The following is a 12,950-nucleotide window of genomic DNA, read 5'->3' as shown; positions in this document are numbered from 1 at the left end:
TTTTTTTTTATTCATGAAAAGGCAAGGTACTTAGCCATGGGAAAGAGGTAGTTCCTAATTTGCTTTTGCCTTTCATTTACTGGTTACATTACTGTACTAATTTCCTTATTTCCTTGTGGTGTTGAAGAAGCAAGTAGAGACATTCGCTGGTGGGACAGTTTGAAGATACTTTGCAAGTTCAGTTCTGGTAGCAAAATACGGTAAAAATCACCAAACAACCTTTTCTGTAACTTTTATATATGCTAAACATCTCGGGGCTTCCTTATTTGTAGATATATCTTGTTGTTTGAATTGAATACACTAGGCAAAGCTTTATGTGTTGTAGAAGGTAGTTATAGTCAAAATCACCAAACAACCTTTTCTGTAACTTTTATATATGCTAAACATCTCCGGGGCTTTCTTATTTGTAGATATATCTTGTTGTTTGAATTGAATACACTAGGCAAAGCTTTATGTGTTGTAGAAGGTAGTTATAGTTAAGACAATTATGCTTTCTATGTGCATGGCAATCTCATATTATTCAATTCATGATTTGAGCTCAAGCTTGGAGATAATTATTTTGTACAAAATTTATTTAGTTTTGAACTTGTAACTGCACACTTTAGCATGAACCTACGGTAGAGAAAATCCAACAATCCTAAATCTTATTCAACCATCGTCTTCTAGCTCCGGCATCTCTGCTGGTACTGGGGTAAGTTAAGTAAAATGGCTCTCTATGAAATGATGCACTCTTGTAGAAAACGAAGCTTGGAAAAGAGACTCGTTAATCAAGGAGAAAATGGGCCCGAAAATGTTGATACCACGGAAGCTGTTTCATCTCTAAAGTTAGAAACAAGGCCAGGCCGTAAAAACAACTTATGTCCTTGTGCTTTCTTTCCTTCCTTCATGAAGGATATGCCTTGAGCGGCTGTATTGATGGTGTTTGATCCGAATTGCTGGATACCAAGAGAGGTCCTTCTATTTAAAGGTATGGTGTTTGTGAAACCTCCATTCAGACTCCTATCTGAAAGTCGCCGACTACTTGTGCCTGGCCTCGTCCCAAATGGATATTCTTGCTGAACGACTCCTTGGTTTTGAACCTTCTTCTTTTCCTGTGATGAACTCATAAAACAAAATGCCTCATGGAGCTAGTGGTTATAACTATATGCAAACAGGACGTCAAGTACAATTGACAAGAAAATCATAATATTAGCATGTTTTGAGTGGTCAGATTAATCTTCCAATGGATGCTTATGAACAGAACCTACCCTTTGTCTCTGCTTCTCATCCTCCTTTTCCTGCCTAAATACATTATATTCTTCCAACATTGCTAGGAGAGGTACCTGCACAAGTGGAAATACAGTCTTTTATGGTCTGTGTTATGTATTTGCACATAGCCAATTATATGTGAGAACAGAAGTTCAGGATAATTGGCATCTTTTAACTAACTATTAAGGCAATGTACTATCAGCTTTCGATTGAGCCATTGGCATCAGAAACCCTCGTTCGCACATTGGGCTAATTTACAGAGTTGAAAACAGCTTCTGATATTGGAAATCTAGCAATTTTGTTTTTATACATTGTATACTGATCTGTCTAATTTTTCTATGTAGCTGATATGTTGCTGGCAACAAATAGTAAGGAAAAGACAGGTTTTTTAGCCTTGAGAAAACCTTCCTGAGAAACAAAGCTTAGTCTTTAGTCTAAGTTCTATAAAGAATTCAGTCGTATGGCTAGATTTCTCTCTGATGTGAAGTTTCTGTTGTATTTAAACTTTTGCCCTCTCTGGATTTACTAAAGTTAAGTTGGTCTTATTTTTTAAGTCAATGGTTTAAGCAAATAAGCGTAACCTAATTAAATGAAATAATATTGTCTAAATATTTTAAAAGGAAGTATATCATACCTCATCATACAGGAAAACCTTCCTTCTTTCTTCTTCCCAACTGTTAGTCTTTTCTATTAGCGACTCCACTAGGGCTGCAATTCAAAGCATTGTTGAAGAAGCATAATCATCTTCATCATACAACTACATGATTTTAACTTCAACTGGTAGATTTGAACATGTTCAGAAACTTTGTTTATTCTTACCTGGGATTTTGTTGACAGTTATTCTAGCACGTTCTGCTCGTCTCAGGTTTCTATGACCACCTCTGCTGACCGAGTATCGATTTTCATCCTGAAAGTAGATTGAGATCAGATAATGTGACAGCTATGTCATGTACGTTTACAGGTAGTTACACATGTATGTGTAATACACTTGTATGATTCAACTTCATATGGGCTGGATGGAGGAAGAAACAAACCATGCTATACTCTTCCAACCAATGCTCTTCATCACATGCAAGCATCCACTTCTCTGCCTTCTCCATTATAGCCTTTCTGCTGTAAGCTTCTTCTTTCGCTTTTGATATCTGTTCATCCATACTAATGAGGAGATCGGCATGGTCAATCTCCCCTTTTATACACGCAAGTCAGTTTCTGGGCTACTTAAATATGTGAAAAAGAGCAACAAATCCTTCTGAGAAAATGGATATTTAAAAATAGACCCACCAGAGCTAATGAGGTTGATTATGTTATCCATTTCTGCTCGGGAAGGAATCTCCATGTGCGACCTATGACATATCTCCTCAAGCTCCTTCTGTTTCTTGAGGAATAGTTCCTTCATCTTGCTTGCTTTTAACTGATCCAGTCTCTTCACTTCAGCCTCAGCCTTCAAAATTTGTTTGAATATTGTTATTTCCTGATTTATTCTAATACTCTTGATGCATGGTGAATATTAGTTGGTACTTACCTGTAGGAGTATATTTTGGGTAAGGCTTCCTGGATCTGATATCTCTGTTGATGAGACTGACAACAACCGAATAACATGGGAAAACAGTCGACGTTCTTGAAATGGTGTATCCATTAGATTCCACAAGTTTGTTAATGCTTTACCGAGCTGGTGAAGCTGTATTAAGAATATGCAGAAATATAACATGACAGTTCATTATTTATCATGAAAGAAAAGAAAGGAAAGGAAAAGAAGAAGAACAAGTTGCTGAAGTATTTATCTTGCCAATTCTTGCATTTATATTTGCTCGCTACGGCTTGGTTTTTTCGGTTCTCTTATCACTATTTTCAATGAGAAATAGTAGCCAATTTACATATGTTTGGCTGCAACACAGGTGCCACTAATTACCTCTGCATGAATGAAGAAAAATTCAACAGCATAGATTATTCTCACCTTCTCAAGCCGCTTTTGCTTTTCCTCCTCAAGTGATTCCACCGTGCTGTTGAGTGTAGCCAAGACACTGTTGCTTATGTTTTTTGAAATCCCGCAAAGGTCATTTAAACTTGGGTGAACGTCGGAGATGATGTTAGTGGAATCCAGTCCCAATATCGTAGACAGCTTGTGGACCACATCTATATACTTTTCCACTCTCTGGAGCCTCTCATTCTTCGGAGCAAGCAATTTTAAAGGTACAACGGATTAAAACTCATTGATTTACCAAAAGACTGTTTATTTCGTCCATAAAATAATTTCTAAGCCACAGTTTATACGCACCTTCTCGTTATGGAGTCTCTGTAGCTCAGTTTGATACTCCTCAAGTTTCTTCAACGAAAGATCGTTTTCATTCATTTTGAGATTTAGTGATGAGTCATTAACCTCTGGTCGACCTGCTATTTCTGCAGCAATTTTCTGAATTTGGCTTTGCACGGCTCGAAACTGGTTGACCCTCTCTTCTTTCTTCAACCGCATCTCCCGCAACGCTGGTGTGATTGAGTCTAGTTGCTCCTTCAGTGTTCCCGTCATTTTCTCTGGCTAATAAGACAGAGAGAGAAGAACCAAGTTATTGGATTTCCCATGATAAGATTCTGTCTAATGGTTCTAGATTGCTGAATTCGGATCCTAAATACTGTTTCACTTTATGTACTACTATGCTACATTGACATGCACTATATAATAATTAGCTAACTTGGCACTTCATAGGGATATTTTGATGAGATACCCGTGCGGGGAATGATCGTTCACCAAGTGACAAAAGAAGATGGGTGAGTTCAGCCTCAGCTTCTGCCAATTCCTGATGCAGGCGAGCTCTTGACGTATTTGCTGCATCAACTTTTTTCCTGTAGACCTCTACACACTCTTGTTCCAAATCTAGTAGAACCTTCTCCCTTTCAAACTTATCCTCTCCTACTTCATTCCAGATCATCTGTCAAATTTCATTCAAAGGAAAGATAGAAATCAGATTGAGAATCATAGAATAAGCCAATTTTCGGTCTAGTAATTGAATGAAGCTCTTGCCTGCAATTCTTGAAGTAGGTATCCACATGAAGTTTCTATCATTGTGGAACTTCGTGTTCCTATTGACGTTTGAAATGAACTCATGGTATGCGGGTTTTTTATGTGCAGATCTCAGAGATTTTTTTTTCTTTTTTTTTTTTGGCACAAAAAAAAAAAAAAAAAGGTTGTGGCCTGTAGGGTGAAGTTCCTTGATTGGCAACTAAGGAAGGAGGGGCAGAGAAAAGGGTGTAAGGGAGAGAGATGTAGTGGAGCTTTGGGTGTAAGTTTTGCTTAAAAGACAAGGATGGTAATGGTAGGTAATTTTAAGCTTTGGGTTCAAGAATCACCCCGGTATGCATTTGCAGCTTTTTTGCCTTTCCCTCTACTAAACATTTGAACTGACAAGGATGAAAGCATGAAAGCATGTGCTAATATGGAACTATATCCCAACTCATTAAGTTAGGATCTCACATTCATAAATTTGTTTTACCACTTTGCACCTTACTGACTAGACTCAGTACAACGTAAGTTTTAAGCAAATATATGGCTTTGGTGAAGAAGTTCTGAGTTCAATTTAGAATGTAGACATTTGCTTTTCATGGTTGATTTACCTGTAAACTAAAATTTGATGAACAGACTCAACGATGGGCCACTGCTTCTGCAGGAGAATCAGGACCATCTGATCTGATGATGATCACTGACCAATTATGAGGTTATTAGCTAAAATTGATTACCCCATAAATTATTGTGATTAGCTTGTCAATAACTACAAATAGTTTTTATTAATATTTTAGGTAAAGTCTTAAATCTAGTAACCATACGGGTTCATTAAATGTAATTTTTTTGTATTCCTGTGTAACATTATTTATAAATGTGTGTAACATTCGGTATATTTAAATGTAATACTCAGGGGTCGTTTATTTTATATATTCAAACTCAAATTATTTATTTTATTACAGTGTAAAATTTTCACATAAAATTTGAAGTTCAAAATGTAGAGTGTTACACATACAAAAGAACGATGTTTCACACCAGTATGAAAAAAAGTTATATTTAGCGGATTGATCCGGTTACCGGACTTAAAAACATTTTCTAATATTTTATTTTACTTTATATCTAGACAAAAAGTAGCAGGTGGTACTTTTCTTTCTAGATAGATAAGAAAAACTTTTTATGAATAAATTCATATTAGTTTCAAGATCCAAATTTCGTAGACATCATTATGACGGGATAAAGGGCTTAATCTGTATATTAGCAATAAAGCAACATACTTTGTTCGCCTTTCCAATATATAATTATGGTAGAATTGAGCAACTAAAGTCTTGACTCTTCCACATGAAGAATTGGATGTGGGGACTGGTGGAGATAAAAGAGAGTCTCAGGGAACCTAATGGTAGGATGAAAAGAGTTGAAAATGAAACATATTTCAAAGAGCTTTCCAACAAATATTAAAAAATAAAAAAAGGATTCAGATAATAGCTTTCTACCATTTTTCATTTCAGAGAACTAAAATTGCAATGCAAGAATTTGGGCCACCAATTGAATAATATTTGGGTGATTAATTTATTTATTTTTTCGCATGTCTCAGGACACATACTATGTAGGAGGTAAAATATCTAAAACAAAGTATATATGCAGGAGGTATTGTAACATGTACGGTAGATTTAGCAACTTTTTTATTTTTTTTAAAATGAAAATAGCAACCTCTTCTGGAACACATGTTATTGATGCAGTGAAATATATGTCATCACTGAATGGAAGTGTTTATTCTCGCTCCATCTGCAAAGCTGCAGCATTATTGAGTCACTGACATGTGGAGTTGTAATGAGAGCTACATTTTAGCCATTTTCTACACTCAAGAAGCACGGTTTAACTTGTAAAATAAGATGATAGCCAGAAAGGAAAAAGATCGAGAGGGTCCAACATCCTTTTCTTGTATCTCCTTTTGTTTGAGTTTAACTCTCAAACGTACAATTCAGAAAGAAAAAAGAAAATAATAATAATAAAAAGGGCAAAGGTTGGATTTTATGGGCTGTTAATCGATGGGCCGGAGCCCATGTATTCATGCTTGTTACGCATTCCAAGCAAATCTTGGGCCCCAACGAAAGTTTGGCTACACGCAGCGTGCTTTTGGCGACTCAGAGAAATGCGTCATTTAGGCCGAAGGAAAGTGTCCCACATCGAAGGTTTATGAAGGGTTACAGTGCTGTATAAACAAAGACAACGAGAATGACAGCTGTCCCTTCGGGGACATCCGATAAAATTGGAACGATACAGAGAAGATTAGCATGGCCCCTGCGCAAGGATGACACGCACAAATCGAGAAATGGTCCAAATTTTTTTTTCAATCTTTGTCCCGTATTTACGCTTCTGATGTTTGCTTGTGGTTAAGCTACTTTTCATGTATTCCATTCTCTCTCTCTCTCTCTCTCTCTAGAATGAAACAGTCCAATTATTTTTCATTTCAAGTTGTACTCGTGCCAAATAAACTGACCACACTAGAGTGACTTTCTTAGTACTATCTCTCATATGCTTGCGGTTGTTATAGAGAAAACAATGAAACACATAATTTTGCAATTGAACACGTATCCTGGGGCTCCTTATGACCGGCAAAAAAGTTTATATGAACGCTTTTGAAATAAGCAGTGCACCATCAATAACTTATTAGATATTCCAACCTGAGAATCCAAACTTTTATGCTAGACTAACATTTTGCTATTTTTTTTTATCCAAATCTCCTTACAATTTGAAAATGTTAAAAAGATAGCAACTGATTTTCCTGTCCTCAAACTCTTCAAAACAAAATCTGGCAATCCTCAAATATACACAATTTTGACCAACGGATGTGAGGACCCTTTTTTCTAGTCCACCCTGTAAGATTTTAAATTGGAGCAATTTGAGGAGTCATAGGTTAAGGTTGGAGTGGTAGAATCAACCAACTGGAAGATGCCACGTGTCATACAGAAGATAGAGATGTGAGAGATTGTACAATTTTAGGGTCATATGGCCGTAGATATCAAATAAATAAAAACCGTAGTTCTTGACCCGGCTAATTTGTTGCTTGCCATTCAAGAAAGAAGGCTGTAAGACGGCATGTCTTCGATCCGAAGGACGTCGTCCATCAAGAGTTCCCTCTCCAGTTGCGCTCGAGTAGATTTCAAAACGTCCTGTAATAATATGTACAGATTCAAAGACTCAACTTGAGAAAATAATTTTCCCCTCTAGTCATAATATTTTGAGGTTACCGTAAGAAGCAGGAAATAGAATTCAAATCGTTTGGTATGTATAAAAGACTTTTGGAGCGTCTAAAAGCAACATCAAACCAACCATAAATTGGCTAAATTCCCATTGATATAATTTTCATAAAGCATGAATTTGCATAACAACAAGGATTCTCACATTGAACTCCATGTATGTAGCATTTCTCTCAAGCCATTGCTTGTCCATAACCACAAAAGCCACACAATAAAGCAAGTCAAAGGCCCACTCATTTTCTGAAAAACGCATTTTAGAATCACAATGTGAACATGAAAGGAAAAAAAAAAAAAAAAAGAAAAGAAAAGGAAAGAAAAGTCGCTACTAATGTTAACAATAACTAGGATGCAATTTCAGGCTCTTACCAGACAAAATCTGTAAGAAAACTGCTCTGACAAAAGTCCTTGGTTTTACTGCAAATGAAGAAGTTTCGCTCATAAGGAAAAATTTAGCACAAGAAAAAAGAATTATGAAAGTCTCATGCCAGTAAAATTAGTAGTAATATTGGTCTCTTATGAGAAGCTCTCAAACTAAATGATATGAGTATAGATGATGTGTTAATTATTCAACTTGTGATGAAAATTATAGCTCGTTTACACATACAGGCGTCAAGGTCAAGCATTTGCATTATCATAAAGGTGATATTGACACCAGCAACAGCAAATGGATATTCCCAAGCAGCTCGCTTTCCGCCTTGCTTCTTCAATAGACGCTGAAAAGACGTCTGCGCCAGTACGTTGCGAAAAAAAGTAAATACGATCCACTTAATCTAAGTATAATGTGCAAAATAATGTAGTTCTTTCCTTTTAACAAAATTGAAAATTGCAGGCTTAAAGAAAATATCGTGAATGTTACTTTCATACTTCTATTATTATTATTTTTTTTTTTGGAATTGAGATTATTACTTACTGAAAATGTTTTCGCGAAGAACAGCAGATTCTCCAAGGAAATGAATCCAGCTCCTCTGTTCAAGTAAAGCATTAAGGAAAACTGAGCTAGAGAATGACGACCGCAAAATTTAATGAAGAAACCAGTAAGCCGCTGAAGAGAAGAGAAGCAAATTTTAACCTGAAATCTGTAGATGGATCTCTTCCCTGCCATCCCATTTCCTTCCATTGATCAGATATCAAGCCGTGAAGCTCCTGATTAGGGTAGGTAGCTGACCATAGAGCCCTCAGTGCTTCCTGTTCTCATGGAATTTTCTTAGTACAAAATTAAAACCAAATCACGTAGAATACACATTGAAAAAAAAAAAAAAAAAATTGAAATGTCGCCTTATAGCATTTCGGCTTTAGTCCAACGGGTCATGTTAGAAGACCCTTTTGTTTTGAGTCTTTAAGTTATTGTCTCGAATGGATGTGACTTGAATTAGAAAGTTCCGAGATGTAATAGCACAATCAAATTCAAGAGCATGAAAATACACCTGGTGATCTGGTCTTGAAGCATCAAAGTAGACCTTCATTCGGTGCTTAAGCCGTTTCAGTCTTTCTTCCTGCTGAGTTATATATCGAACAATTCAACATGGGAAAACATGGGAAGCATCATAAAGCATGGCAAGAACCATGAATCACAAAAGTAGGAAATCCATCTTATTCATTTGCCACATTTTTCTTTCCAAAAAAAAAAATCTCATCGACTTTTGTGATAACAAGCTTTAAAGCTAGCTAGAAAATGTTTCACACACTATACGCAATCAGTGGTAAAATCTATAGCTCTAGTAAGGAACCCTTTTGCCGTGGCATCATATTTACTGAAGAAGCAACTCATGCAACTTTGAAATTAGATAACTAGCTTGGAGCTACAACGTTTTGTTTTGGTTAGTTTGCTTGCCTGTTGGGGTGTCAAGTTAACGCATATCCGTTCGTAATGTCCCTTTCGCTTGAAGCAAACACAAGTGAGGCCCTTGCCAATCCATGTAGGCGTGACACAAATTGCGTCATCTGCATAATTTAGCTTTCCATTTCAGTAAATTAGTCGGCACAATTCTTAAGTACTACACACACACACACAGATAATATATATATATATATATATATACACACATGTGTGTGTGTGTGTGTGCGCGCGCATCATATTTCAAGTCTCAGCTACTAAAGTATTGAAAATTTGCTGCCAATAAGCTGAGCAGACTGAAAAATCTTTAGCGACCTGTGACAAGAGCTAGACCAAAGCACTTCATTGATTACCAATGATACAACGTTTTGTTTTGGTTAGTTTGCTTGCCTGTTGGGGTGTCAAGTTAACGCATATCCGTTCGTAATGTCCCTTTCGCTTGAAGCAAACACAAGTGAGGCCCTTGCCAATCCATGTAGGCGTGACACAAATTGCGTCATCTGCATAATTTAGCTTTCCATTTCAGTAAATTAGTCGGCACAATTCTTAAGTACTACACACACACACACACACGCACAGATATATATATATATATATATATATATATATATATATACATGTGTGTGTGTGCGCGCGCGCATCTCATTTCAAGTCTCAGCTACTAAAGTATTGAAAATTTGCTGCCAATAAACTGAGCAGACTGAAAAATCTTTAGCGACCTGTGACAAGAGCTAGACCAATGATTTTGCTGCAATTCCAGTGGATTTCTGTTTCACAGACAAATAGTTTTTACTGCTAGCCAACTGTAGGTCCAATATTACGCGATCTTACACCAAAAGAAAGCAATACGTTCAAAACAGAACAAGGGGAGAAAAAAATTTTTGATTACCAAAACCCATTTTACGTTATTACTGCATGCTTTTAAGTTTTAACCATACCTAACATATATAAGACATAATCTGCATGCGTAGGATTGTTATAAAATTCAACCAAAAAAAAAAGAAGAAAATTCATGAAGTATGATGTCTCAGCTGAGGGGAAAAAAAAAAGAAAAAAAAAGAGAGAGAGATCAAAGAATGTGTACCTAACTTTATACTATCCAACAAACACCAACCACCTCAACCATTTATTATTTGTCCAAAAAGAAAAAAGAAAGAAAGAGAGAAAGAAAACTCGTTTTTCCACAAAAAAAAAAAAAAAGGTTAGGACTCTAAATTATTTGAAATGGAAACGCAATATATGTCTCTAATTATTTGGAAAGCGGTTTCTTTTTATCCGGATGACATTATGGACACGTTCTAGAGATTTCGAGGAGACACGATCAAATGGTTTTTATCATGTGGTTGTGGTGTATTCTGTCCTATTAGACTGAATATATTCCAACTTAACGTATGTAATGTCGTGTATATCTCGACACAAATATACCGAAAAGAAGCCATTCCCATAATATATATGCGTATATATGTATGTATATCTGTGTATTATGACATAGAAGAAATTTATATAAAAGAAAATAATATACACAAATATTTATATTATACATATATATCGAGATTTGCACGCGCTGGGATGGAAACACGGAACCACGTCCGACCAAGAGTGGAACATATGGCTTCCCGTTCCATGTGAGCATTTCATCCAATTTGGTCGGAAAATCCCTGAAATAATTGCTGGTTTTTTTTTTTTTTATTTACTTTATTTGTTACATACTTACATTGTTCTAAAACACCACATCATGTATCTGAGTATTACTATATTTCCAAAAAAACAAGCCATTGCTACTGTGTTACCGAATTATTTCTTCTGATGTTTGCATTAAAGTAAAAGAAAAAAAAAAAGATTCGTGAAGGAACTGTAATATATAAAAATTAGAGATGTAGCATCATATTTCTTTTATATAAGAATGATGTTGAACACTTATGGAATATTATTACTACATAGAATACATGTCATATTACAAATTATATTTCTAAATATTACGGTGCAGGACATGAAGAATCGAAAAATTGGGTTTAAAAATTTATAAATGACCAAATATTTTTCTTTAAGTGTCGGTAATTTTTTTTTTTTTTTTAAAACTATTATATTTCAAGTTTCATTTGTCATATGCAACTATAAATGGAATACACACGTTTACTTGAAGATTGTTTCTTCATTTCGCTTATTCAAATTAGAAAGAAGACATTCGGTTTATGAATTAGAATCATGTGATTAGAATCATTTTTTATTTACGTGTATTTTTTGTGAGAAAAAATACTATAGCGAATCATGAACCATGATTCAAATCATGGTTTAAATTCTCAAACTAAACATAAATTAAAAAGTAAATTTACGTATTTTTATCAAAAAATACACACTATAATAAAAATTTAAATTGTGATTCAATGAATATGGAACTGTTGGGTTGTAGCACGCAGGTATTTCATATAAAAGGTTTGGTTGACCCTATAATGGACGACCGGTCCAATCATGACGGACCGTCCGCATGAGATGGGTCCCACCCTAAATGCGAGGGAGGAAGCAATCCAGTAAACGGACGATCGCTGATTAGTGATTATGGATTGAAACGCATCGTTTTTACATACGCACACACTGTACCAAACTCCCGTCCAATCCGCCACTCTCTACTGATATCTGGTCTCCCCAGATTGCAATATCCAAACTCCAAACTCATCTATCCATTTCTATCGAAACCAAATATCTTTAAAAAAAAAAAGCCAAAACTATCCAATACTCATTACATACGTACGTACTTATATATAGATATTTACACACACGATTTAATACAACAGCCCAAAAAAAAAAAAAAAAGGGACTTGAATTATCATCGATTTTAGACGAAATCAATGAGATCAACATGTGGGTATAGAAACAGATCGAGATCAGTCATCAAGCTTTGAGAAATTAACCAAAAAGTGAAAAAAAAAAACAGACAGTAATACACACAGACACACATATACGTATGTATGTATGTGTGTATATTTGGGTGGTGAAAGGCAGAGATAAGAGTGAGAACCTGAAGAAGCAGAGTCCTGACCGCTGCAACGGGAAATGTTGGAGGAAGATGGAGATATTGTACGGATCGCCACACAGCTTCCTTGTGTTCTAACCAGGCTCATTTCTCACCTCTTAATATCCAACTCCTCCTCCTTTTCCTTTTTTACTTGCCCACTTGGTTTTTCTCTGAGACAGTACTCACTCAGCGAGAGAGAAGGAAGAGAGAGAGAGAGGGGAGAGAGAGAGAGAGAGAGAGAGAGAGAGAGAATATGTTCTGTTTTGGTTCCGACTTTTGTGAGCTAACTTGAGTAGTGAGTTCTGACGTCCAAGTAAAGGGCCCATGTAAAATGTCAAAACGACACTTGTCAAATACGTATCTTCAATTTTCAAACAATATATATATATATATATATATATATATACGCGTGTAACTTCAATATTTTGTCCTTTCATAACAATCTAAAGACGTGTTAATAAGGTAAAATTAATAATAGAGATTTAGGGTTCGGTCATTTCGCAGATTTGAGTTTTTAATTCGAATTGAAATGTAATATTTTCTGAAAGTTTTTCACTGTAATAGAAAAAGTTAAATGTGACATTTTCTGAGAGCTTTTTACTGTAG

General features: G+C 35.7%; 2 protein-coding genes and 1 non-coding gene across 6 annotated transcripts; 1 reads left to right on the top strand and 2 right to left on the bottom strand.

Moving 5' to 3' along the window:
* Positions 1 to 549: 549 nt before the first annotated feature.
* LOC21388940 (65-kDa microtubule-associated protein 8) lies at positions 550 to 4,348 on the bottom strand. 3 transcript variants are annotated; one of them, XM_024171840.1, is made up of 11 exons: positions 4,265 to 4,348; positions 3,969 to 4,172; positions 3,524 to 3,781; positions 3,203 to 3,415; positions 2,771 to 2,926; positions 2,530 to 2,689; positions 2,283 to 2,434; positions 2,068 to 2,155; positions 1,883 to 1,956; positions 1,248 to 1,343; positions 550 to 1,091 (listed from the first exon to the last, which is right to left on the bottom strand). In XM_024171840.1, the coding sequence occupies exons 1-11, from the start codon at positions 4,346 to 4,348 to the stop codon at positions 768 to 770; spliced, it is 1,809 nt and encodes a 602-aa protein (XP_024027608.1). In that variant the 3' UTR covers positions 550 to 767. The 3 variants fall into 3 exon arrangements, with proteins under 3 accessions (XP_024027608.1, XP_010105800.2, XP_024027609.1); XM_010107498.2 differs by having other exon boundaries at positions 1,248 to 1,322; XM_024171841.1 differs by having other exon boundaries at positions 550 to 1,082; positions 1,248 to 1,322.
* Positions 4,349 to 6,481: 2,133 nt separating this feature from the next.
* On the top strand, positions 6,482 to 6,584 carry LOC112093432. Its single transcript, XR_002903046.1, has one exon. It is a non-coding gene; the product is annotated as a U6 spliceosomal RNA (small nuclear RNA).
* Positions 6,585 to 6,922: 338 nt separating this feature from the next.
* Positions 6,923 to 12,587, bottom strand: LOC21388939 (ELMO domain-containing protein C). 2 transcript variants are annotated; one of them, XM_024171833.1, is made up of 10 exons: positions 12,348 to 12,587; positions 10,051 to 10,098; positions 9,722 to 9,831; positions 8,922 to 8,990; positions 8,567 to 8,682; positions 8,408 to 8,462; positions 8,102 to 8,222; positions 7,864 to 7,911; positions 7,643 to 7,737; positions 6,923 to 7,410 (listed from the first exon to the last, which is right to left on the bottom strand). In XM_024171833.1, exons 1-10 carry the CDS (start codon positions 12,448 to 12,450, stop codon positions 7,312 to 7,314), a joined length of 864 nt encoding a protein of 287 aa, XP_024027601.1. In that variant the 5' UTR covers positions 12,451 to 12,587; the 3' UTR covers positions 6,923 to 7,311. The 2 variants fall into 2 exon arrangements, with proteins under 2 accessions (XP_024027601.1, XP_024027602.1); XM_024171834.1 differs by lacking the exon at positions 10,051 to 10,098.
* Positions 12,588 to 12,950: the final 363 nt, after the last annotated feature.

The sequence above is a fragment of the Morus notabilis genome, unplaced genomic scaffold (genome assembly GCF_000414095.1).
Source record: "Morus notabilis unplaced genomic scaffold, ASM41409v2 Scaffold414, whole genome shotgun sequence".
Lineage (NCBI taxonomy): Eukaryota > Viridiplantae > Streptophyta > Magnoliopsida > Rosales > Moraceae > Morus > Morus notabilis.
The sequence above is the reverse complement of the archived record's forward strand: the minus strand, read 5'-3'. Positions and strand labels throughout refer to the sequence as shown.